The 27,086-nt window shown below is 42.7% G+C and overlaps 1 protein-coding gene across 1 annotated transcript in view; it reads left to right on the top strand.

Annotated features, from left to right (window-relative positions):
- Positions 1-27,086, top strand: part of NAA15 (N-alpha-acetyltransferase 15, NatA auxiliary subunit) — a 72,994-nt gene that overhangs the window by 33,602 nt on the left and 12,306 nt on the right. The window contains exons 10-18 of the mRNA XM_075929931.1: positions 440-512; positions 2,971-3,140; positions 3,587-3,739; positions 4,916-5,044; positions 6,631-6,844; positions 12,623-12,816; positions 17,216-17,324; positions 18,862-18,960; positions 24,760-24,903. Of these exons, the coding sequence (XP_075786046.1) occupies positions 440-512; positions 2,971-3,140; positions 3,587-3,739; positions 4,916-5,044; positions 6,631-6,844; positions 12,623-12,816; positions 17,216-17,324; positions 18,862-18,960; positions 24,760-24,903 (1,285 nt within the window). The remainder of the gene's footprint in view (positions 1-439; positions 513-2,970; positions 3,141-3,586; positions 3,740-4,915; positions 5,045-6,630; positions 6,845-12,622; positions 12,817-17,215; positions 17,325-18,861; positions 18,961-24,759; positions 24,904-27,086) is intronic.

The following is a 27,086-nucleotide window of genomic DNA, read 5'->3' as shown; positions in this document are numbered from 1 at the left end:
ACACACTAAAGGAATAAAAAAAAACTTTACAAGTTGGAGCCTTCTTTGGCCTGGAAATTCAAGCTTAGATTGGGTTTCACCTGATACTACTCTGTATCACTGTCATTGACTTGATTTTTCTGATTGTTCTAGGTCACAGAAGCAAAAATATTGTGCTACATTTCCTACTGTGCAAATTTACATAGCTGTTTTCCAAGTCTGTTGTTGTACCAAACTATGAACAACTACCATAAGCCAGTGTGGTGTATGTGTTCACAGAATTGTGAGGTTTTCTCTCTACATGTTATAAGGAAAGCTGGGAATTGAGTACACTCCTCTCTGTACTATTGGAATAGTAGATCTCTTAGAATAATCAGTATGACTGACACCAAGGACATTCATATTGAAGTAAAATAACATTTGATCACAAATATTTTTTGTCTTATCTTTGCATGTGTAGGTGGCGATTATAGAAGAGTTGGTGGTAGGTTATGAAACTTCTCTAAAAAGCTGCAGGTTATTTAACCCCAATGGTGAGTGACAATGATTTAATATTTCATGAAAACACTATGCCTGTCATATGCTATATGTAACAACTCAGGCAGGCCCATAGAGGGGTTGAAGGAATAGAAGAAACTCTACATTTTTTTGAAAGTAGAGAAGTCAGCGGCTGCCCTCCTTGGAGTTTGAGCACCATAATATGTTCTAAATCTGTATTTGAAATGTATGCTGTTTTAGCCTAGGCCAGTGGTCCCCAACGCGGTGCCCACGGGCATCATGGCGCCCGCGGGGGCATTAGTGTCCACCCGCCAAGTGCTCAGGGCTGGCCTGGCCCCGGGCACGTGGCGCATGCGCGGTGCCGGAGCCGGCCCCAGGCGCATGGTGCACGGTGAGCGCCGGCCCCGGGGGCGCTGCAGATTGGCCGCCTGCGCTCTGGGCACGCGGCGCATGGAGGGAGCGCAGGCCCTAGGCGCGCAGCGCTTGCAGAGTGCCCCGGGCGCGTGGTGCTTGGGGGGGGGGGGGGGGGAGCGTCAGCGCTGGCCCCGGGTGTGCGGCGCTTGGGGGGGGGGGGGGGGGGAGTCAGCGCCGGGCGCGTGGCGCTTGCAGGGGGCGCTGGCCCCGGGCGCGCGGTGCTTGGGGGGGGCCCGGCCCCAGGCGTGCGGCTATGGGGGGCCACGCCCCCTTGCACCCGGCGGGCGAATGGCCACGCCCCCTGGCGCCTGGCAACCTCAAATGGTTGGGGACCACTGGCCTAGGCAGTGCTCTGTACTCACTTCAAGATATCATATCTTGGAATATCCTTAAATGGGATGAGATGAGAATTATAATTATGGCCTCCATGTGAAAGAAGAATAGATTATGTTGTAACTGTATTGATACTATTTCGTATATATTGTTAATGTAGTAGTAATTTTTTTCTATTTACATAAAAAGAATTTTAGATCTAAAATTCCCATATTAAGATATTTTGCCTTATTCAATAATGACAACTGTTTCACAATCTTGTAAAATCCTTCTTTGGGACATTAATTCAAAATTCATCCTTCCTTGAACGTGCAAACATTATCTACTTGTAAACTTGCACCAGTTAACTAAAGATGTGGAGTTTTTTCCAAAACAGTTCAAGTAGCGTAGAGATGCTCTTAAGCTAAGAAAATGGCTTTCTTCATTTTGGCATAATCTCTTGTCATTTTACAGTATTAAGCTGAACTGAAATAAGGCAGTCTCTCAAAATCTAAACATAAACTTTTAAAATGTTTAAATTAGCACACATTTGTGTGAACATGGCTGAACAAAACTTTTATCTGTTTAATACTTTCTCTCCTATGAAAATTAAAAGTAAATATATGATTGTTGGCATAAGTACCGAAGAATTAAAGCCTTTGGGCTTGTTCTGGTACTGAGCAATCAGCTCCCAATTTGGCAGTGAATTTAACATTAAGCCTCTCTACTGAGTGGTGCTTAAGTGCTTTGCTGGATCTGGGTCTCAGCACCATGCAGGATCAAGTCATTTCAGAGTGGTTTATGTTGCACACAAAGGAGAGATCTATACGTGTGATTTAGGGTTACTTTTGAAAAAAATGGAATAAATGTTTCTATTCTAGATTCTATTTTATTCCAACACAATCTGTGTCCCAAGCTTTTTAAAGATACTTACACTGGGATAAGAATACATTGGTGACAGTAGTCTGAACTAGTTAAATATTTAAAATGTTTTAAATTGGTGTATTGAAAATATACTGATGTAAATGTCAAATTAGGACTCTGTGTTTGTCACAGAAGTTGCAGATTCTGTACCTTCCTTTGACCCCAGTGGCCAGTGTGGCTGATTCCAGGACTGCCTGAGCAGCTGGCCCTGGGGGTAATTGCACTGACTACTGTTGGAGCAGCTCTGCAGCCAGCTGCTTACATGGCCTCACAACCAGCTATATCAGCTGATGCTAGAGCAGCACAGTCAGATTCACGGCCTGCTGTTCTGGCGATCCCAGGTAGCTGGCCCCATGGACTGCCTAAGCAGCAGACAATGCAAATGGTTCTGTGAACTGCCTGAGCAGGAGTCTTGATGCCAGCAGGAGCAGCTGCAGCTTGGTGGCTTCTACAAGCCATCCCAAGGTAGCCAGAGCAGCGGCAGCCCTCCCCCTCAGGCAGCTGGTGTCTTAGGCTCTCCTCCCTCCCATCCAAGATTCAATTGGGGATATTTATGATATAAGTCATGGACAGGTCACAGACTGATTTAAAAAAAATACCCCTGATTAAATTTGTAGCCTTAACTATGATACATTTCAATTGTTAACATATGTAATTGGTGTATTATATCTTTGACCTAAAACAGTAATTTACATAGGTTTACATATGTTTCCTACTTTTCTGATCAGTGGGTTGAAAGCTAAATGTAAAGGTAAACAATAAATTCGGTACACTATATTAATAGATATTCCTTGTGCTACATGCTGTTACAATGGAATATATAACATCTTTTTTCCCCCATAGATGATGGTAAAGAAGAACCTCCTACCACTTTACTCTGGGTCCAGTACTACTTGGCACAACATTATGACAAAATTGGGCAGCCATCCATGGCTCTGGATTACATAAATGCTGCTATAGAAAGTACTCCCACCTTGATAGAACTCTTTCTTGTGAAGGCTAAAATCTATAAGGTAATGTTGATTGGTTTGTTCTTAATTATCAGATAGGACTTGTGTTTTGCAGTGAGACTTTCAATTGTAACTGTATTTAATAAACATATAATAAAAACACCCTAATCTGACCCTACTTCTCTATAACAAAGTGTTGTAGTGAACCCTCAGTTTATTAAGAGCTCTTAGGTTTGTGAATTAGCAAAATATGAATTAACAAGTTCTGTTTGGAGGTTGTATTGTTGAAGGAGGGAAACTGTAATATTGAGATGTGGTTGTGTTTGGGGGGGGGGGGTTGGGTTTTGAGGTATGCTTTTGTTTGTTGTAAGCAAACTGCTTAATATTTTTGATTCCTTGTTGAAATTAACTCTCTTGTATAATGTTTAATTAGTTAGTGAGGAGTGGGCAGATAAGACTAAACTATGTGCATTTTACAATTCCCTTCCCTATTTGTTTTTATTTTTAAGCATGCTGGAAACATTAAAGAAGCTGCAAGATGGATGGATGAAGCCCAGGCCTTGGACACAGCGGACAGATTTATCAACTCCAAATGTGCAAAATATATGTTGAAAGCCAACTTGATTAAAGAGGCGGAAGAAATGTGTTCTAAGTTCACCAGGGTTTGTTCCAGTTACTGTACTTTTTGATTAACAAAATGTAGACATAATCAAGTGTGAAGTACCTTGAATATTTTAGCTGTCCTTCTGAGCCTCTATTTTGGGCAGTAATTAATTTTCTTTCTCTGCTGTGGCTGAGTTATGAATGTTGCTTGTGTCACTTGTAGTTTGTAGCTAGATTTCACATATACATGGTGATAATGGCGCCATAGTTAAGGTTAAGCTGAGCTTTGCACTTAGAAGGATTCAACTTCTTCGTTACATATGAAAAATTCAGTACATCTTCCCCAGAAGTACAAATGTTTCAGAGAATTTACACACAAATCTATATAGATTTTAAATTAGTTCTTAACATTCCTTTAGACTACTTTGTAAAATCTTTTTTGGTTCCAAATTATTTCAATAACAGAGACTATTCAAACTTTCCTCATAGAAGTTCCACATAGTTGGTAATAGTGTACTGTGATGGCCCTTGTCTCTGGAACAGGCTATTGCCATCCTCTGTCTGAAATATCCTGGCTGTAATGATTTCCGAGACACACTCTTAAGGTGCATTTTCTTCATTGGGCTGCTGCGGAGGTGGGATTTTGAGAGCAATCAGAGTTGTGGGGAGGACAGTATTATGTTCTGCAGGTTCTTTTAATTGTTTCTTTTTGTTTCGGTTAGAGACATACTTAGCCTCTGTTTTTGCTTTATAAATTAGAGGCTAAAAGGCACTGAAATCTCATGCATAGGCTACATGTGAAGAATTTTTGAGAATTGATGGTCACTTTTTGCTAGTGTTTTTCATAGCTGAAAAATTATTTTTCTGCAAAGGCTTGGCATTGTCTTTCATCAGATTACTCCCTTTCAGAATGACTGCTCTCCTATTGATTTATTTGGGCATAAATTTTCCTGGGTAAAAACCACTCCATCAGATGTATGCAAATAAATCTGTTAGACTTTAAGGTGCCGCAGGACTCCTCACTTTTATTACAAATAGACTCACAGAGCTACCACTCTGAGACTTATTCACTTTATTTTTGACAGGCACTAAGGCTCCAAGCTGCCCTTAGTTATTGCCTCTATTAATTTGTTCTTCTCTTCCTTTAGGGAAGGCAGGAGGGAGGAGAAAACTGAGGTGTGCCTGAGCAAGGGAATGTTTTTGGATTGTTTCTAATACTTCTGTTTTGCTTTTAGGAAGGAACCTCAGCAGTAGAGAATTTAAATGAAATGCAGTGCATGTGGTTCCAGACAGAATGTGCCCAAGCTTACAAGGCAATGAATAAATTTGGAGAAGCACTTAAGAAATGCCACGAAATTGAGAGAGTATGTATCTAAGTATATTTAATCCATAAAAATGTCCAGTTTAGCTTTACTGCCATGACATGTTTCCATCTAAACATCAACATCTTTTGTTGGGCCCTTAGAAACCTTGTAGTTTCCTGTGATATGGTTTGGCCTTCCAAGTGTGAAGTGGCATCTATAGACTATACCCATATCTAATTGTAACTGTATTAAATAAAGATCTAATCCTGCAAACACAAATGTGTTTAATCTTACTCATATGATAATCCCATTGTGTTAAATGGAACTACTCATATGAATAAAGTAGCAGCTAGCCAGATAACCGTTTAACCGAGAAGCTACTATTTATCAGTTAATGGTCCTGGTTAACTGCAACAAACACCCTCTTCTCCCATCCACCTCCTGACGTGCTCTGAATTTATAATTTGGATAGGCAGGCTGGCTCAGTCCTAGCCTGCTGATCCAAGTTTTAAATGAAGAGCATGCAGGAGAGCCATCTGCCACCACACACTGCTGCCTCTGTTAGGAGGGGCAGCAGGCAGGAACTGGTCCGTGTGGGGAGCCAGTTTAAAAAGCAGTGCAAGGCAGCAGCAGCTCCTGTCCATGGAGATCCCAAACACTGCACAGATAGAATCTGCTCTGGCAACCAATGGATACAGAGGCAGCAGAGCAGGGTGGCAGGCAGGAGTGAGTCTGCATGAGAAGCCAATTTTTAAATCAGCTCCCCTTGCAGACTGGCTTTGCCTGCCACCCCACGCTACTGTCCCTTTTACAGAGGCAGCAGCGCGGGGTGGCAGGGGTCTCCCTGGGAGTGGGATGGACAGTCTGCTGGTCCCACCCCCGGGGTCATCGAATAATCATGTATCTGGTAAAAATTGATGCAGTTCAATGATTATTCAATTAAACAATTTCTAACATCCCTAGAATAAAGTTAAGCATGTGCCTAAATGCTTGCTGGATTGGGACCTAATCTTCATTAGTGTTGACAAACAAGGCCATTATAATTTTACAGTCCCAAGGTGTCAGAAAGTAGCCAGAAGATCAGAATGATTTAATCTCTGGTTTCACTGATGGAGGAGAAAAGTTGTGCCACAAGTCAAAACTTTGGTATTCTGCAGTTACTCAGCTTGTGTGCTAAAGACTGTACTCATCCACAAAGTCATTTTATTTCTTCTTAAAATTTAACATGAACTACAATTTTTTCCTCACAAAATAAGTACTTTTACAAGTCTGCTTTAGTTTTCCCTGGCTTTCCATTGACTGTAGTAGTGTCTGAAAGAAACTTGTGCTTATTGTTCCTGACTTGTTACTCTGCGTTGCTCCTGGAGTATTCTTTTTTAACATGGGTATTGGGCAGCTTGTGGAATTATTTTTCTTTTTTAAGGAGGAAAATGCCATTTTGTTACTTTATCCATAACTTAATGCATTTTTCTTAAGTCAGAGTACAAAAACTTGAATTGCTCTCACTAGCTGGGTATGTAAGACCCTGATCCATTATCAGTTGTCTCGTTTTTCTTTAGTTTCATTTTCTTTTTGTAGTTGCTTATAAGAAAATATGTATTTGTTTTGTTTTCTAACACTTGCTAAAACTTGCTATTTTCTGTTAGCATTTTGTAGAAATTACAGATGACCAGTTTGACTTTCACACTTACTGTATGAGAAAGATTACACTTAGGTCTTATGTGGACTTGTTAAAACTAGAAGATGTACTTCGACAACATCCATTTTACTTCAAGGCAGCACGAATTGCTATAGAAATATATTTGAAGCTTCATGATAATCCCCTAACAGATGAGAATAAAGAACACGAGACTGATACAGGTATAAGAAATTTCCTGGATATATTTTGTTTGCAGTTTAAGTGGTTGAGTTATATTCTATAGATATAGATACTCGTATATTTGACATTCATAGTTAGCCTGGAGCTTCTAACAGAGTTGTGACAGCCAAGAATTGACTTGTAATGAGTGAATGCTGACTCTATTAAAAACTGGAGGCTGTGTGGCCTAGTGGAGAAAATGTTGGACTGAGATTGTGGAGACATAGGTTCTAATCTAACTGTCATTAGCTTGCTTGACAATATTGGGGCAGTCACTTTAATTCTCTTGCCACCATTTCCCCATCTGTAAAAAATGGGATAATAGCATAACTTTTGACCAAGTGCTTTGAAATCTCCATATGAAATATGATGGTGGTGTTATGCATTCTGTTTATACAATATAGGTATTTATGTTTATATACATTAATGTTAATAATACAGTATACATGCTAACATTAGAATTTTGCAGTGGTCATTCCAAAAAAATCTTTCAAGCCCTTGTATAATTTCCAAAAGAAAAACCTCCGAACGTAATTTGAGAATGATTGAGAAAATGCTCCATGGTCATGGTGTCTTGTCTCAGGGTAGCAATCTGAGGGATGATTGCATTAGAAGCAGTTGTTCTTCCAATAAGTTGAAGCATAATTTGAAGGCAATGTGCAAAGGGTAGAAACTTGAGTTGTGCTGTTGTGACATTCTCCAGGGTAAAATCTAGACTAATGGATAGCTGTGTCCCCTTAATTCTAACCTTGGGTGCCTTTTACATTGTGTTGCTCTGACAGCAACCACTCCTGGTCAACTTACACACTACTTTCAGCATGTAAATCACTCCCAGTTATACTGTAAGAGTGCTATAGCCAGCCACCCTTCAATTACACTGCAGGACAATACCAGCGAACTCCCATTCTCAGACTTTCCTCAAGAAATCTGTGTCCTGTACTGCTCCCTCTTGGACAATGAATGTTCATGTAAAGTTTATCATTTCATTAACAGAAAATTATATGCACAAATCTTGTTATCCGAAAAGAAGTTTCCCAAACATGTTAGTTTAAACACACCCTGGTTTAGGTAAAACAATAAAACATGTTTCCTTCTTTGAGTGATGTCCCCATGGGTGCGTGTTGGGTCGTCCTGACACTGCAGATTGGAGTTTTTCACAGTAGTAGCCAGTCGGGCAACACATCCGCGATAGGCGCCTTGTGCCATTCGCACCTTTGCAGTTCACGGGCACTGCCCGTCCTCTTCTCAGTTCCTTTGCTACCACTCTCCATCTCGGACAGAGCTCAGTGTCTCTCAGCTTTATCTAGATAAGAGTTAAAATATAATTTTAATATTTTTCCCTTGTTAATTCATTTACTGTTAACAAAAATCTTATATATAGTTTAAAAAAAGGGGTGGGGAGACAGCATATAGTGGGAACAGGCCCAGGTTGTGGCCTTCCCTGACGATTCATTCCCCTTTCTCTTCATTATAACTCTTTAAAAAAAATAAGAAAAAAATGAGGAGGAACAGAAGAGGAAAAGAGCAATACAACAGCCTATGGTGTTGAGCTGTTAGCCTAATTGGCACTATGTCAGGAACTCCTGGATTTTAAAAGTATGAACCTTGTGACAAATATATGCTGGCCTCTGATGGCCACTCTTCATGCATTTGCTGCCTTCAAGAAACACACGTCTCTCAGAAGTGTGTCCATTGTTGCAGCCTTAAGGCCAGAGCACATCAAGAAAGAGAGCTGAATCTCCGCATGTTCTGCTTTGACAAGCCTTTACAGCCCTCGGACTATCGAGACACTAATACCCAGTCTGAGTCTGCTAACAAACAGAAGAGATGAGCGAGTTGTCTGACAACAAAAGCACCTGCAAAGAAAAAGGTGTGTGCATCCTGTTCCCTACCAGCTAAGGTCTGTACGGGAGACAAACTGGCCCAGATGTCCCTGGGAGACAAACCGGGGACATCCGGCACTGGGCATGGCACTGAAATCTCACCATTCCCACCCTTTGGCACTGCCCCGAGTGGCACCCAAGGCATGAGAACTGGACAAGACTCAGGCACTGGCTACACCGCAGGTGCCACCTAAAATACCAGCACTGGTTAAGGCATGGTCAAAATCTGCTAGACTACTGCCAAAGACACTGAATGTGACACTGGTTCCTTCTCCCCTGGCACCACTGCCTCCCATGTTTGGCACCGCGTTCCTTGGCACCAATAGACGATGTCTTGGGCCAGCATCATTCCACTTCCTGCAGGCATGACTGTGGTATCCTGGTGCCAACTCCACTGCTGCGGTTCAAGGCAGTCGTCACCATTGCCCCCTTCATCAAGAGAGTCTCCTGGCTCACCCACCCAGATCACCAGAGCTCTCCAATCATTGGATGACCAGAGGAGTGTATTCTTTTCCCAACACTTGTGTCCTGCCAGATCCCATGCACTCTGTGACAGACATAGACCAGTCATCCTCCTCTCCTGACACAGCGGTGATACTGGCCAATCCATCGCCAGCAGATGACTTGAAGCAGTTCCAGGAGCTGTTCAACCATGTTGCCACTGGTTAGGAAGTCACCCTTACTGAAGTTCAGGAAAAGCAGCATTGACTTTTAAAGAACTTACAACCCATGCTTCAGTCTAAGATGGTGCTCCCAATTGATGAGGCAATAACAGAGGCAGCCGATGAGGTATGGCAAATGCCAGGCTCAGCTCCCTGAACTAATAAAAAGATTGATAGAAAATACTTTGTCTTGTCCAAGGGTATGGACTTTTTTATTCTCCAACACTCAGCCAAATTCGTTAGTGGTTAATGCAGCCCATCACAGGGCAAAGTTGCCACAGTTTAAGACCTCTGCCCAGGACAAAGAACATAAATGACACTATTTATGTGGTCAAAAAATATACTCCTTATCAACATTACAACTACATATTACCAGCTATACTGCTCTGCTGGCAATCACAATTTTGACAGTTATACAAAACTGATGAGCTCCATAGAACATCTCCCAAATCTCACACACCCAGTTGTCAAATCCATAGTGCAAGACGATTTATACCACATCTCATACTGCCCTTCAGATGGCATTGAACGTAGCGGACACAACACAGCTGCACAAGCAACCAGGATATTGATAGTTATGCACCAAATGTCGTGGCTTCAGGATGCTGGAATTCCTAAGGAGCTTCAGAGCAAGGTGGAGGGCCTCCCCTTTGATAGGGACAAACTCTTTGCAGTAAAAACTGACAAGGTCCTCCACTCCAGTAAAGACTCCCATACAACTCTGCATTCATTAGGGATGTACATACCACCCTATCACTGAAGGTGCTATACCCTGTATCAAAGACAGGGAGATTTCCCCCATACCATCGCCACCCACAGAGGGATTTTGATTAGGATCGTTCCAGAACAAGGGCCTGAAAGAGGCAGTCTCCCAACATCTGTTCATCAACCCAACACTCTCTTCAAAGCAGCAGTTTTTGAGTTTTTGGTCAAAGGTCTGCCCGACCTCTCCCAATAACTCACAATGATGCAACAGCATTTTATGATTATTTGTGCCCCTTTTACCATCAGTGTGTACCAATGAGTCATCGAGAGAGTAAGTAAGATCAGGATACACCATTCCCCTCTTCCCTCCCTACCCTCTCTGTCCCTCTTCAGGGACCTTCTCACAAACCGCTCCTGAAGCAAGAAGTAAACAGTTTGTTACGCATGGGAGCCATAGAGCGAGTGCCTGACCAATGCCAGGGGTGAGTGTTACTTCCTCACAGCAAAGAGGACATGTGGTTGGAGACCCATCCTTGATCATCGCAAACTAAGCAAATACCTCTGCAAGCAGTGGTTCAAAATAACCACGCCTGCATTGATCATCCCGGCACTGAACAAGGGAGACTGGTTTGCAGCCCTCAACCTCCGTGATCTTTATTTTCATGTGACCATACTTCCATTGCACAGGCAGTTTCTGCAGTCCACAGTAACCTCCAAACATTTTCAGTTACCAAGTCCTTCTTTTCAGTCTATCTTCCCCTCCCAGAGTCTTTTTGAAGACCCTTGCATTCGTCATGGCTTACTTATGATGGCAGGAGTTATGATTGCCTTATCCCCTGGTCGATTGCCTTATCCCCTGGTCGATTATCTGGCCCCTCCCATGAAGTGATCTGCAACATGGTGCTATTCACCAAGAGACTCTTTGGCTACGTCTAGACTGCATTGTCTTTTGACAGAGAAATGTAAATAAAGGACTTTGAAATTGCAAATGAAGTGCTGATTTACAAATTTCATGCTTCATTTGCATAATAGATTCCGATCGCTTTTTCGACAAAGGATTTTTTGGGGGGGGGGAAGCCCTCTATCTAGATGCGGTTCTTTCGGGGGGGGGAACCCTTTTTTAAAAGAACCTGTAAAACTCATTTTTTCAGGCATTAGGGTTCTTTCAAAAGAGGGCTTTTTTTGAAAGAACCGCATCTAGACCGCGTTTTTTTTCCGAAAAATCCTTTGCTGAAAAAGCGATTGGAATCCATTATGCAAATGAAGCGCAAAATTTATAAATCAGCGCTTCATTTGCAATTTCTAAGTCCTTCATTTACATTCCTTTGTTGAAAGAGGAAGGTAGTCTAGACATAGCCTTTGAGACCTAAGGCTCCTTATAAACTAACCAAAAAAAAAAATCTATGTTGCACCCAACTCAAGTTCTGGAGTTCATAAGAGCTCATCTAGACTCCACTACAGCCCAGGCCTACTTACCAAACCAATGCTTCCAGGTTATACAAAATCTTATTTCCATCTTTGCATCCAGCCCTACAATCCTAGTGCTTATCAGTCTGCAACTAATGGTTACAATGAAAATAAAAAATAAAATGCAGCTAACACCTAATTGAACAAGCAAAGTAATTTCAAAGGAAAACACAGTCCTTATTTTATCAGTTTTACTGGTGAAATCTTTTCATCTATGATCTCTTCTCAGTTCATTGATGCTTCCTTTGTCCTTCAAGTTGTCGGTAGGAATCCAAGGAGAAAGATCATGGGACATCTGTCTCCCTTTCCTATAGCTCTTTGAAAGTTAGGTCTAGCTGAGGTTCAGGAGATAAGAAGTCTGGGAGAACACAAGCCTATAGCTTTTTTTTTTCCTCCCAAAATGTAAATTTCTCTCACCCTTTTTCCGGCTGAAGAAAGACTTTTCAACCATGTGATTATCCATTTGATTTTGTTTACACCTGGCTGGAGCATCACTTTTGCGTTTTGTCTTTGAGGAACAGGCTTGTGCCTGCTTTTCTAAACTTGAAACATGTCTTAGTAATGTTGTACATTAGAATCTTATAACTTTACCTTTAAGTGTTATCACACATAATTTACCAGGACAATAATGATAATCAAATTATGGCTTTTTTCAAATGATACTTCACAAGGTATACTCTGTACAAAAATCATTATAATTTGTAAAAAGAGTGAACATGAGAGTTCAGACTATCTCAGACATCTTTTGCTTTTTGATCCGTTAAGTCTTCTATGTTAAGTATTTGAAGGGGACCATGGTTTTATTTTAAAAATATCAGTCTTGTCTGTCTTAACTGAAGAACAGCTTGGATGATTTGTGGACTGGAGACTTCGATACCAGAGAAGTGCTGAAGAAGGGTGCTGAATCTTTATTAGAAGTTAAACCTAATAACACCATACATTTAAAGATTTAAGTGTTTACCTCAAATATTTTTGCTAAGTGTTTAGGTAAATATGTAGTTTTTTAAAAAAAGATAATCCATGTGTAATCACCCTTATATTGTAACATATTGTCTTTGTGCAGCAAATATGTCTGACAAGGAGCTAAAGAAACTTCGTAATAAGCAGAGAAGAGCACAGAAGAAAGCACAATTAGAGGAGGAGAAGAAGAATGCAGAAAAAGAGAAGCAGCAGAGAAATCAGAAGAAAAAAAAGGATGATGATGATGAGGAAATCGGTGGCCCAAAAGAAGAACTTATCCCTGAGAAACTAGCAAAGGTACTTACTTGCCAGAACAATGTTAAGTAATTGGCTATCAGATTAAAATCGGCTTTTCAGAATATTGCCTGCTTCGAACTCCAGATATCGTTAAATAATTTTATTCTTACATATATTCCATTTAAAAGTGTCTCAAATTGAAAACAAAAGTTTCTGGAATAATTTCTCTGGTTTGTAATCTACAAGTGTTACAGAGGATCTGAGTTTCTCTCTCGTCCTTCAAAGACAACATGCATTGCAGCAAGAACTGCTGGATGCTCCCTCGCAGGAAGTAGAAATATTGTCATACATGTGTTGTACTAGGAGGTCACTAATTACATCTACCATCAAGTTTAGCAGGTTGAAAATCTTCATATTCTGAAGGTGAGATAGATACATTCACTATTACATTCTTTAACAGGTATTGTGGAACTATTGAGTCAGGAATTAAAAAGTAACTGAAAAAGTTTCAGTAAAAAGATAGGGGAAATTGTGAAACATTTGTGTGGAATTAGTCCTAGACGGGGAGGATGGGTTTGAGATTGGATTACAAGTTATGTAATAGTTTTACACTTGACTACAGTGCAGTAGTCAGAAGGAGAACAGCATATGAGAAGAATGTTCTGTGCTTCTGTTCTTGCGAAATATACATTTTGAGTAAGAGCAGGCCTGCCAACAGCAGCAGTAAAGGGGGGCACCTGTCCTGAAGCCCAGTAATTCAGAGGGGCCCAGAGCTCCCAGCCACTGCTGCTGTTACTGTGACAGTGGCCAGAGCCCTGGGCCCTTTAAATTGTCAGTGGAGCACCACATGTTCCTGGTGGCTCAGAGTGACACCCACTCCAGACAGTGCAGAGGGCTGGCTGCACAGTCCTGCCCCTTCCACCTGTGCCCTTACCGGAGCACAAATCCAGATCCCACCTTGCTCAGGGGACCACATTTGAAGTGTGGTCAACAGCACAGAAGAGAATAGGACAGATGGGGAGAGCAAATTAATTCCATGAGGATCCTGAATAGTATTGGGGATTTATAACTGAAAGGTGTTGTAGTGACAGGAAGCATTGATTTGAAAAGATTGATTTGGTTTTTGGTATGAAGGTTAAATAGTTACGGATTGGACAAGTTGAATTTTAAAGACAAACCTGAGTAAAACCAGAGAAATGAATTACACTAATGCAGATTAGTTCTGTTGAAGACCATGAAAAAGAGCTGTGAAAGAGGAATAGTTGAGTGATAAATGATGATTTTGTATGAAGTGTATCTGTGAGGCAAAGAAATGCCAGCATTGAGTATTAGAGAAACTTTTCTAACTTTAAATTTTTTCATTATCATGAGGGTAGTTTCAGATGACAGACCTCAATGAAAACTTACTTTGAAACTCCTGTTTGTGAAAGAATGTATTACCAGTGATAAACACTAACAGCTGACTCTTTTTTGAATTGCTTCGGTCTCAAAATATTAAAAAAACCCTTATGGTAGCCTCAGATGAAGTAATTGTCTAAGCACAACAGCCTCTAACTAATCCTTAAACTAATATATTTAGAAGGCAGATTATCTATTTTATTAACTATTAGGGAAGGATCTCTGGCAAAACAAATCTTTCAAAATGGGGAATATTGTAAATGCCTTGATCCACAGAATGCTGATTACACTAGGTATATTAGCTGAGCTGGTGGCAACTGCTCCCCATGCCTTTTTTGGGTGCATCTGTGCTCAGGATCTATCAGTATCTCCATGTGCAAGTAGACACTATGGGATAAGGGTTAGTAGAAGAGTGTCTCATCACTGGAGTAATACATTTCAATATGCTTTATTTCCTGCTCTGAATTTGTCCTTTGTTCCTTTCCAACTGGAAAAAAAAATTGGGCTCTGATGGGCAACATTAAGGGTCTGCTTCAGAGAAAAAATGTAAAATGACTACTCTGTTTCTGATATGATGAGTAAGGGCAGCAATGGCTACGTATAGTGATTCCTTTTCCACTGGCACTACTCGAGAGAAGCAAAGCCTCTATTTTGTGTGCAGTACACACATTTTATGAAGAATCATGGTATTGAAAAGCAGTGTTTGAGTATGTGATTTGAGCTAAATACATACATGTTATTACCTCATCAATACTGCACCTTCTACTGAACCACAGGTGGTTTGTCAGATGGAGTACCACTGTTTTGAATTCTGTATTGCAGGGGTGGGGAACCTTTTTAAGGTCAGGGGTCACTGACCCACAGAAAAATCAGTTGGGGACTATACACAAGTGAGAAGCAAAACAAAAACAAACCCCTCCTCCCCCCAAAACCCCAACTCCTTCACTGATGTGGCTCCTGACTGAGAATGAGAAAGACACTCCCCTCATTATCCTTACACACCAGAGCCTTAGGGGGGGCCCAGGCTAGTAGATTTTGTGTGTTCGAGCTCTGTGGATGGATAGCAGGGGAGGGAGGGAGGGGAGAGGGGGCTGGAGCATCAGTGTGGTCTCCTCAATGCTGGGGGGAAGCCCTGAGACTTAGGTTCCTCACCCCTGCTGTATTGTCTTGCAGCCCTGTGCACTTCCTGAGTGCCCTTCCCATTTTACTCCTGAGGGCATTCTGCACACAGTATTTTAAAATTCTGCAAGTTTTATTTGTCAATAAATAAATGCAGAAGCTCCTGTATATCAGTGGGGAGACCTGCCACTGGATGTGCAAAGTTTGAAAGATCACCCTGCAGCCCTCCCACCTTCCACCCTGGCACACAGTGATGAAGCTTCACCGGCCCTGACACAGAACAGGGCCAGGTCCTGCCTCAGAAACACTCTTGTATCTTGCCCTTCTGACAGGTACACCAGGTGTGGGGCGAGCAAGCTCAACCAGGCAGGATTCAAGTGTGGCAGGGCTTAGTGTGGGGGGATCCAGGTGTGCTGTGAGAATTCCCCCAGGAATATCATTTGGACCTTTCTGCTCCTATGACATCCAAGCAGAATGTTCTTCAACCAAACATCAGCTTGTCCCCCAAGGTCCTCTTCTATCAGAAATGTGGTAGTTTGTGGAAACTGCCAGTAGCAGGAGGGTTGATGGCATTTGAGGGTGCTTTGAAACCGATATGAGGAATAGCTGGAAGAAGTGGGGAAGAAGCACTAGCCATTTTCTGACTTTTCCAACCAGAAAACTTCCTTAGGTTCATCGGAGACTCCTGTAATCCCAAACGTAGGATGTAAGACCTCAGGAAGCCTACAGAAAAGGGAGGTGACTGGCTGAGAACACAGGGCTTGGAGCAGTGTGAGAGGAGCTGGTCTTTTGGAATGGACTTCCTTAAAATGCTTCAGGAGAGGGGAGAATCCCCAGTGAATCTTCAGAGGTTCAGCAGGAGCCCTCACAAATCTTTTAGAGAGGAAATTGCAATCTACTAATGAGCCCCCCCCCCATTGTCTCGTTAAATTTTGAGATACAGCTGTACTAGAGAAAGAGCTAGAGATGTTTTCTGTTTTTTAAAATGAACTGAGCAAAAGATTCCTAAATTTACGATATTCAGAGGTGCTGAGAACTCCAAAAATAACAATAGTTTTTCTTTTTGTAGAAAATAGAACCCAAAGCAAGAGAGAGAACTTAGTTTAATGAACTTCCTTAGCTGGGAGCTCAAGACAAATATTTAGTCACTTGGGCTACGTCTACACTGCAAGGTTTTTGCGCAAAAATCCATGGAGAGTCCACACCACAAATGCACTTTTGTGCAAGGAAATCAAGAGTAAAACGGCGGAACAGAAGGCTTTTTCTGCCATAGGTAAACCTCCTTTTACGAGGTATAACTCCCTTCTGCACAAGAGATCTTGTGCAAAAAGGCAAGTATGGATGTTCCAGAGGTTGTTTGCACAAGAAACCCCTATGGGAGAAAACACAGGTGCTCTGATGGCCAGTCTGTGAATGGCCATCAGAGCTTTCTTGCACAAGAGCGTCCATGCAGTGTGGACGCTCTCTTGCATGAAAGCACATCGCTTTTGTGATGTGCTTTGAGGTGTGGACGTGCTCTTGCGCAAGAATTTTTTGTGCAAAAACTCTTGCGCAAAAGGCTTCTTGTGCAAGAAGCATGTAGTGTAGACGTAATCTTGAAGTCTACCCTAACGCTTATCAGCTTCTTAGATGGGAAAGGTGCTATGGATCGGCAGCTCTACTGACTGTTGAGCGGCATGTCATCTGAGTGCTAGATACCTGAGCATACATTTTTTTTTTAAAAGGCAGCCAACGCGTGCTACTACTTTGACATCCATATTCTTTTACCAATATCTGAATATATCTGACATGCAATATATGAAATAATTTATATTCAGGACATCCAGTGTGCCTCACCCTGTGAAAGCAGTTATGTTGTTTGTTTCATATTCCTGTTCATAAAGGGTAAAATTAATGTCATTTATTTTATTCCCATTAAGTGTCACATTTCTTGCACTTTTAGATTGAAGCACCTTTGGAAGAAGCCATTAAATTTTTAACACCATTGAAGAATTTGGTAAAGAATAAAATAGAGACCCATCTTTTTGCTTTTGAGATTTACTTCAGGAAAGGTAGGTGAAAGAACTAATAGAATAAATAACTTTGTCGTTATCACACTAGAGTAATGTAATATAATTGAAAATTAATAATACTGACCTATACTGCTACACTAGTTGATGGATGTAGCTTTTGATTGGAAACATTGCCCGCCCTAATTTTTCTGTGGAATAACAAGGACCACCTTTTCTCAAATCTGGAAGAGCTGCCATTTATCCAGTTATCCAGTTGCGGGTACAGAGGCTTGCTTTGGGGGGAGGTTGTTTGTTTGATATAATCTTTAAATCCTTAAGGACCAGAGATTAAAAATGTACAGACTTGCATATTTCCAGTTAGCTTGCTTGTACCCATAGTCATTCATGAATGCAAGTTAAAAGCATGCAGATTTTTACATTTGGATTTGCATTTAATCTGATTTCAGGTCTATGTTCTTATGTAAGAATTAGGGATGTAAAATCACATTTACTTTGGTTAACCAGTTAAACTTTAAGTTTAACCGGTTAAATGGGGATGGGCTGGAGAGGTCTCACATTGCTGCTGCAGCCCCACTGGCCTGGTGGCTAACAGCATTGTGCAGGAAAGGGGGGAGCCAAGGCAGGGGTGGGGAGGGATGCCAGCTCTTTCTCTCATGTACACTCTGCTGCTGTTTCCGCCCTGTCCATGAGTCTGCATGGGCTGGAAACTGGCAGTCCTCTTCCCCTTCACCTGCCAGCGCTTCTGCCTCACCTGCAAACCTGCACAGTACTCCTGCTCCCCTGTTGGGCTTGAGCAGCGCTCCGGTTGTGGTAGGCCGCTCCCGGGTATTGGTTAATTGTTACCCAGTTAACTGGTTTTACCCATTCGCATCCCTAATAAAAATAAATAATATTTAGATTTTTTTTAAGTCTAGTTTCAGATTGGGATAAGTTCCTAACATCCGTTTTTGATCCACACAGTACTGTTCTCTTCCTTCCCATTGGGTCTTGGATGAATAACAAATATCATATTGCTTCTTAGAATTCTGTGACATAGACTACCTCAGAGTTATCTACACTTGCCTCCAATGGTGACCTGGGCTGGGCACTGATGCCTTATGAGGTTGATTCTTTCCAGCTTTTCAGTTAGGGGGGAAAAAAGTGATTTGAACGTCCTTAGGCATTTTTGCTATGCAGTACCTTATCACAATGACCTTAAGTTAGCCATATCGTACTACATGGGGATAAATTGTACTATCAGTACAGTAACACAGAAGGAACAAGATATACAATTGCTGTCCAGACTACAAGTTTTAAATAGCTAACATTTAAGTTTATCAAATTAAACAAAGTTTTTGTTTAAGTAGCTTGTATCTCTGAATTCACTCACTAACTGTAATGAAGTAGGGATACTGTGAACAGTGAATGATTTGCAAAAGAATCAGCGAAAATACATTCATCTTTGATTTGTTCTGGTCATAGACATTTCAGATAAATTATCATTCTCAGTCTTAACATCTAAAACTTAATTTGATTTCATTTAAAAGATTTTCAAAATAGTTCTATACCTAGCCACTACCATTATGTCATTTTACAGAGAAATTTCTTCTGATGCTGCAATCTGTGAAGAGAGCATTTGCTATTGACTCCAGTCATCCTTGGCTTCATGAGTGCATGATTCACCTCTTTGGCAGTGGTATGTATCTGCTGTATATATCTCTACACATACTGTGCCTGGGGGAGTTCTGTGGCCAAAAAAAAATTCTTGGCCAAAAACTTTAAAATTTTGCTCACGATATGCCAAGGGGCCACTTCAAAATTTTTTGAAGTAGCCCTCGTTCACCATGATTGGTCTGGGGGTGGGGGAGCCCCTTTGCCCCCCCCCCCCTTCCCACTAGGCACCCATGCCCTAGAAGAGGCTTGGCACACTTCCCCACCTCCAGGGCCTGGGGAAGCGCGGGAAGTCTTCTCCTGTCATTTGAGGAGCACGAGGCACTTTGAAGTGCCGTGGGCTCCTCACGGGGCTGGGGCAGGGCAAAGGATTGGCCTGGGGGCGGGGGAGTGTGCGAAGTCTCCTTCTCCCCCCCACCCTCCCCCCCCCGCGCAAGTGCCACATGCTCCTGGCAGGGCGGGGGAGCACACGAAGCCTTCTCCGCTCTGCTCCCGTCCTGCAAGCAGCTAATTGGCCTTGGGGTGGGGAAGCAGCAGGGCCTCCATGGGCCGAATCCACCCGCTTGGCAGGCCGGATCTGGCCCACGGAGGCCCTTTTGCCCACCCCTGATCTAAATAATACAGTACAATCATGCCAGTTTCAATTACTGTACTTTGGTAATTTCAAATACCTGCCAGCAAGTATGTCTGTAACAATACAGACAACAAAAAAAGATTCAGGATATGTATTTTTTGATAGACACATTACTTGCTGGGCATATTGATACATAACTTTGAGTAATTAATTTAACCCGCAATTCAGAAATGTATTTCCCACATCCCTCAGATGAATTGCAAAGGCTGATGAAAGGGGATAATGGAGGAGCTGAGGGATAAGAAAATAATTACTGGGAAGAAGCCTAGAAGCCAATGTGGAGGGTTGCTGAATATGAGTGGGAGGTTTGAAGTGGTTATTTTGGGAGCAGGAATTTAAGGAGCTGGGGCGCCTCACCCATGTAGATCCCGGCTAACCCCTAGCATCTTTTTCAGTCAATCACATTTGACCCCATCCCCATATGTCCCTGCATTCTACTTTTCTCTTTACCTCCCATTCCCATTCAGCCCATCTTAAACCGTCCCCCACTAGCCCTTTTGAATCCCAGTCTGACCCACCCCCCAACAGTCCCATGTGTGTCTCACTGTCCCCCCACCGTTCCCCCCCCACGCAATATTCTGTTCCTCCTCAACTGGCCTCACAGGTTGGGAGGAATGCAGTCTCTTTACCCACCTATCTACAGAGTTGCTCCCACCTAGGACTAGCTGCTCTTTGTTCTGGTGCCTCAGAAGCCCCTGGTGGAAAAATAATGTTTTCTGTGGAAAGAACACATTTTGCAGGGAACATGAATTCTGCACATGTGCAGAGATGCACATTCCTCCAGGTATAATATATATTCTGTCTACAGCTATCTTTTGTGATCATTTGTTTCAGTTTACAAACAATCAACACAATTAATTAAAAATATTTAATACCAAATTACAATAATTCCTCATTTAACACGGTAGATACGTTTCAGAAAATGATTGTGCTAAGTGAAAATGTGTTATGCAGGGTCTATTCTCCCCTTGAAAATAATGGAAAAGGTAGTGGTTGTGCTTGCACTCTTGGCTCCAGCCTGCACTTGTTAGCAGCTGGGACCGGGACATAAGGTTGGGGGAGGAAGGGTCCCTGGGGAACAGCACGGCGAGCAGCGAACCTCCGCCGCTTTGCAAGGAGGCAGGGGAAGCCCAGCGCAGCTGCCGGCAACCGGCCAGCGTGGGAAGCCAAGCAGCCAGCTGCAAGCGGGGGGCAGAGGAGAGGGAGCAAGGTATCTGGCCAGAGGAGGTCACCAGGGAACAATGTGGCGAGCGGCAAACCTCTGCTGCTTTTGCAGGGAGGCAGGGGAAGCCCTGCACAGCCGCCGGCAGCCAGCCGGCTAGTCGGGGAAATCGTGTTATTGTGGGGACAGTCATGTTGTTCAAAAAACGTTCCCTAAAAAAAATTGTGGTATCACGAAAAGGAGGAATTACTGTACATATGGTAGAATGCTTTTTAGCTGAATACATTCTTTTTTTAGATTAACAGTTCAGTTTTGACTACTCCTGAGTGACTTAAAGGACAATTATAATGTTAAAAATCATATTCTTTAAACAAACTGCTTGACCTGTGCGATTAAAAGTAAAGAATTTTAAGTCAAATTTAGTTTCTGCTGTGTGTGTTCTGTTGTCTTTTTTGCATATCTTGCAGCTATGAAAATTAAAATTGGTGAATACAGATTTACCTTTGGTAAATGTTTTACTTTCAGATTCATAATGATCATTTTAGAGTTATTTTTCCCCCTTCTACGCAATTAGTCAAAATTCTAGGTACCTTAACTGTACAAACAATCGCCTTGATGGAAACAGGGTACTGGAGAACAGGGATGTTAAAATGCGGTTAAGTAAAATTGTAACCACTGAAAATTTGTAGCCAACTCCCATCTCCTCTCTCCACCCCCCTGCAGCAGCATGGGAAGCACTTGAGGCAGTTGGGGAACATACAGGGTGCCTGCGTGTAACCATGACAGTTAACCAATGAACCCGTGCTCATTTGTTAATCATGTACATGGTAACACTTTCACATCCCTACTGGAGAGACATTTTTCATTTTAAATGAGAGGTAGCCAAAATACTTGATTGTGTTTGGTGGTATAAAAGATTTTGTGGGGATGGTAAAGATTCACAACACAAGCTCTGTCCAGCTCCTTCAGTCAACAACACCTACGTGGGCTGTGCTGTTAATGGAGCACTTCTAGATTAAGTGAAGACTATGTAGCAAAACTCATTGCCACCATACCACCAACTTGCATATGGGTAGATAAGAAATATTATGCATCTCCTAGGGATTCAACATTTTTGGTTTCCCACACACTCCCCTAATTCCATGGTAATTGAAGTTAATGAGAAGAGTAAACAGTATTACTGTAGATATATCCCATTATAAGGACTAGAAAAGGTAAGACGTTTTTGGCTGGAAAGTTTACTCACCTGCGACCTTCTGGTTTCAGATAGCAACCTATCAGGCAATCATGGCCAAGTATAACTTCACAAATTACATCAAGTTTGCAGGATTTATTGAGCCTTTTCCATGGGAGCATAATAGGGAGGACAGTCTTTTATCTACTCTAGATTTCTTAAGAGTTTAGGGAAGTTTTACCCCTTGTTTAAGGATCCTACTTGGGATCTCAACTTGGTACATAGACACCTTAAGGGACTCTGCTTGAACCTATGGCAACCTGCTTCTTGCTTCACTTAGCTATGAAGATGGCTTGTCCAGAAGCTACCACAATAGCCCACAAGGTTGGAGAAATTGGGGTGTTGATGACAAACCTTCCATTTACAGTATTTTTCAATAAAATACTTTTACAACTGTAAATTTTTTTACATACATTTTTACATAAAGTGGTGTCAGATTTTCATCTTAACTAGGCCATTCATTGATCAATATTTTACCCTGAACTACATAGATGTTGGTGTGAGATCCCCTATCTTAGTTTAGATGTTACATGGGCCTTGGCCTTTTATATACAGTAGACTTCCGATAATCCAGCACCCTTGGGACCCAGGGGATGCCGAATTATTGGATATGTTGGAGTATCAGGAGGTACTCTGGTGGGGTGCTGTGACAGGTCTTACGGGACCCACGCTGCGTGTGTGGGGGAAGGGGGTCGGCGAGGAATGGTGCAGCGAGGGGTGAACCATCCGCCGTGTTGCAGGGAGGCGGTGGAAGCCCCACGCAGCCAGCTTGCAAGCGGTGGCGGTGGAGAGGGGGCAAGAAGCAGGCATCTGTTTAAGGCAGGCATGTGTCTCGCCCCCTCGCCGCCACCGCTTACAAGCCGGGGGCTGGGTTTCCCCACTTGCAAGCCAGCTGCATGGGGCTTCTACTGCCTTCCTGCAGCACGGCGGAGGGTTTGCCCCTCGCCACGCCGTTCCCCCCCCACCCCACCTTAACTAGCTGCCTGCCTCTTGCCCCCTCTCCTCCACCACCACTGCTGCTTGCAAGCCAGTGGCTGGGCAGTTCCAATTGCCTGACTGGCCTGAGCACTTCCGGGTTCCGGTTGGTGCCGGGCTATCGGGAGTGCCGGACCACTGGATTGCTGAACAATTGGAGTTTTACTGTAAATGGGATCAAGGAATTTTGGAAATCAAGACTCTGTCCATCCTAGAGAGATCCAAGGAGTCCACAATCTCTATAAAGACTTCTAGGTGGATCTCTGGGTTTATCATGGCAGCTTGTGCTCTGCTTCCCCAAAGGTTGATACCACACTCTGGCCTGGTCTATACTGAGAGTTTAGGTTGAACTTAGTCACATTAGATTGATTTTTTTCTACACAATGAGTCCACACCACAAAGACCGTTCTGTCATCTCAGTTTCAGTACTCCCACTTTTCACAAGGAGTAAAGCTAAATTTGACCTTGCATGGTTGACTTTATGGTAGTGCAGACATAATGCTGTGAAAGTCAACATTCTTGGTCTCCAGGAAGTATCCCACAGTGGCCCTCTGTGATTGCTCTGGCCAGAACTTTCAACTCTGCTGCTCTCCAGGTGCACAGGAAAAGCCCCGGGAAAATTTAAATTTTATTTCCTGTGTTGCAAGCAGACCTCAGAGTAGGCAGCTCACCACAGCAGCACACCTGACTGACCATCAATGCCCAGGGTTGCAAACGAGCACCAGGATGGAGCATGTAGGTGATCCTGGACCTCACTGCTGTGTAGGGAGAGAAATCTGTTCTCACAGAACTACTAACCAGCAAAAAAGAAACTCATATCTATGTCAAGATTACAAAGATATGAAAGAGAGAGATATGCCAGGCATACTGAGCAGTGCTGCATGAAAATAAAGGAACTGAGGCAGTCATGCCAAAAGACAGAGGAGGAAAACGGACTGTCTGAATAATCACTGCAAACATGCCACTTCTGTGAGCAGATGCCCTCCCCAACATCAGGGCCTGGCTGTAAAATGCCTTGGGAGAAGCGGATTGTCTCCAAAGTTATAAAAAGGTCCAGACTGTTGGTCGCCCGCCGCCTCATTCTCCTCATCATCCACACTGTCCTCCACTTTGCTGTCCAAGGTTGCCAGAGGTGTGTCTTAGGAGGAATCCACAGATTGGCTAGGGAAGTTAGCTGGGTTCCACCCCAACCCTAGCATCGCATGCAGCTGCTCACAGAAGTGGCATGTTTGGTCAACAATAATTGTGGTTCATGAAGATGTTGTGGTCAGTGTAGATCTCAATCTGTCCTCCATCCCTGCTTTATGGTATATTCAGCTGCCACTGGCTTCAAATTGCAAGGGAATTGTGGAAGGATCTTAGTTGCCTCATCTTTTATAGCCCAGTATGATCTATGACAGTCATTGTTATTCAGATGTCTGGCCTTGAATGCATGAGACATATGCACACTGCACAGTAGGATCTACACTTTCTACAACATCTCGAAGAACCAGAGTTATTGTAGAGTAAATCATTATCTTTGTCAATTTCTGGGCACCGATTGTTGTAGTATTTGCCATCTCTGTAATGAGGTGACCTTTACCCTCAATATAATCTGTAAAAGCAAAGTTTGCAATGCTTCATCTGTGAAAACTTATTAGTGATAAAGTATAAAGAGGAAAAATAGAACTTAATGAATTTTCAGTTGACACCAGTTTCTTTGATTTATACTAATATCAGAATGGATTATATTTGTCACATCAATTGTATTTTGTTTTGATGAACGATAGAAAATATCCATATCTATGTTAAATATATGTTTTTCCTTTTTATCCAATAGTATCTGAAAGTAAAGATCTACCTGATACAGTTAGAACAGTGTTAAATCAAGAAATGAATCGGCTTTTTGGGGCAACTAATCCAAAGAACTTCAATGAAGCTTTCCTTAAAAAGAACTATGATTCACTACCACATAGATTATCAGGTACATTGTTTTTGTTATTTCTGAATTTTCCTGTTTCTGCAGATTTACCCCCAAACCCTTAGCTTTGTCTTTCTCTTTCCCACTTCCTGAGGTCATCTAGCACTGGCTTCTCTCTGTTATCACACCAACAGTGTAAGAATCTACTCTTGCCATTTGGAATGGCATTCTTGTATCCATTCAGAATCTCAGTTGAAAACAACTTTTCTTCCTTTCCTATGTATCTTTAATATCTCTTCCTATATCTCTCAATTCTTGGCTAAAAATCTTTTGATCACATCTGGCCTATAGACATTTCTGGTGTAAGTGAAGTGTCATAGAAGATTTTTTTTAATACTAATTGTTGTTTAACTCTCTTACATGTTTTAGGTTACAGTTTGTATGAATGTCACTTTTACAAAATAATTGTTTTATTGATTCTTTAAGTCAAAATGTCTTGGTAATGGGAAGTTTCTGTGACATGGAAAAACTGGATATTTTAAAACACTTTTCTTGCTAGTTCCATAGATTACAACCTCAAATGGCATGGGCAACAAGTGGTATTTGGTCAAAATAGATCATAAATTGTGAGTCCTGTAGTCTAATATACTGAACTTAAAGATTCAGACAGCTGTCATCTGCAATGTAGTGTTTGAAATCTTGAGTTCTTCTGCTGGAGTTTAACTCAAACACTGTCTGAACTGATTAGCTCCAGTAGGGCAGAAATCTGTAGAATGGTCTATTGCTACTAGAGAACACTCTTTTCCTTAACCTGGAGTTGCAGTCAGATGTCCTGAGTCTACATATTCTGCTGTGAGCGAATTGCTGTGAAACTTGCTAGCCAAGTGTCTCATCCCCTTTAGTGTCTGTTCCATGTAGATCAGTGGTTCCCAACCTTTTTTATGTCGTGGACCGGCAAACCCACTCACAAACGTATGGCAGGCTGGTAACATATTTGTATATTCATTATGCAAACATTACACAAACACAAATATGCAAATAAAATGTTACCAGTCCACCTAGCCCCAGCCCAGTCCCTCGCTCCCCAGTGTCTAACACATTTTGACCCCCTCTCCCACGCCCCATTGCCTTTGACCCTTTAACCTCTGACTGTTGGGGTCAAACATCCTCTTGCCCTGTGCCCTCACCCATCACCTTTGGGCCTGCATTCCCCAGAGTGAGGCTGCCCCCTCTAGGGAGCGTGGCCATTACTGCCTACTGCCGTGTGGGGAGTTACTTCGTACCCCCTCCCTCCTCAAGTGCGCCTTGCACTCCATGGGTGTGGGGGGAGTGCAGAGCTCTGGTCAGCTGTCATTATGGATGATGGGAGGAGAGAGGGAGGTGCCCCCTCCTGAGCGCCACCGCTGCTGCCAGCAAAAGAGGCTGCGAGCAGCCCTGGGGAGGCCCTTCCTGCTCTGCCTCAGCCCCCATGCTGCTGCCAGCAAAAGCAGCTGCATGGGCAGGAGAGGGAGCTGAAAGCCCTGGGGAGGCGCCTCCTGCTCCTGCTCCTCCACCTCCTACCGCCATGGGCAAAAGTGGCTATGCAGGCATGAGGAGCGGCCATTGGCAGCGCTTACGCCCCCCTCCTTCTTTGTGCCACCTTCTTCCCCAAGTGCAGAGAGGGGGAGAGGAAAGGAGGCGCCTCCTGCTCCGCCTCCTCTAGCTGCCGCCTGAGCCACCAAGGCTGCTGGAGCTGAGCCACCAGGAACAGATGGCTTGAACTCTGACCGCCAGCAGGGTCACAGCCTAGCAGTGGGCCATGGACCAGCAGTTGGGAATCACTGAAATAGATAAGTTTTCTATACTGCTACTAGTTACACCATTAGCTGAAGAGGTGGATGTCTGTGCTTTGTATCTAAAAGTCTTGATTTTTCTGATGACCCAAGTTGAGGATCAGTGAGATTGTGTGGATTTTGAGTTTTTTGTTTGTTTTTGGTTACAAGAATTTTGCCCTTGATTTTTTTTTTTCATGTCCATTCCCCAGTTGTAAAATAGGGCATGAATACCGCCTAATCTCACAGTTGTGCTGGAAAGATGGTATTGTGAACTTAGCATACATATCCATGAGGAAATTAATATTTTTTGTACTCAGTGCAGAATTTTGGTGGTTTACATTCAATGTGTGGTTGATCCCTTATTTAATGAAGAGGATAAACTGAGACACCGAGTAACTGCTCATTTATTCTATGAAGTAGGGTTCTGAGGAA

The sequence above is a fragment of the Pelodiscus sinensis genome, chromosome 5, assembly GCF_049634645.1.
Source record: "Pelodiscus sinensis isolate JC-2024 chromosome 5, ASM4963464v1, whole genome shotgun sequence".
NCBI lineage: Eukaryota > Metazoa > Chordata > Testudines > Trionychidae > Pelodiscus > Pelodiscus sinensis.
The sequence above is the reverse complement of the archived record's forward strand: the minus strand, read 5'-3'. Positions and strand labels throughout refer to the sequence as shown.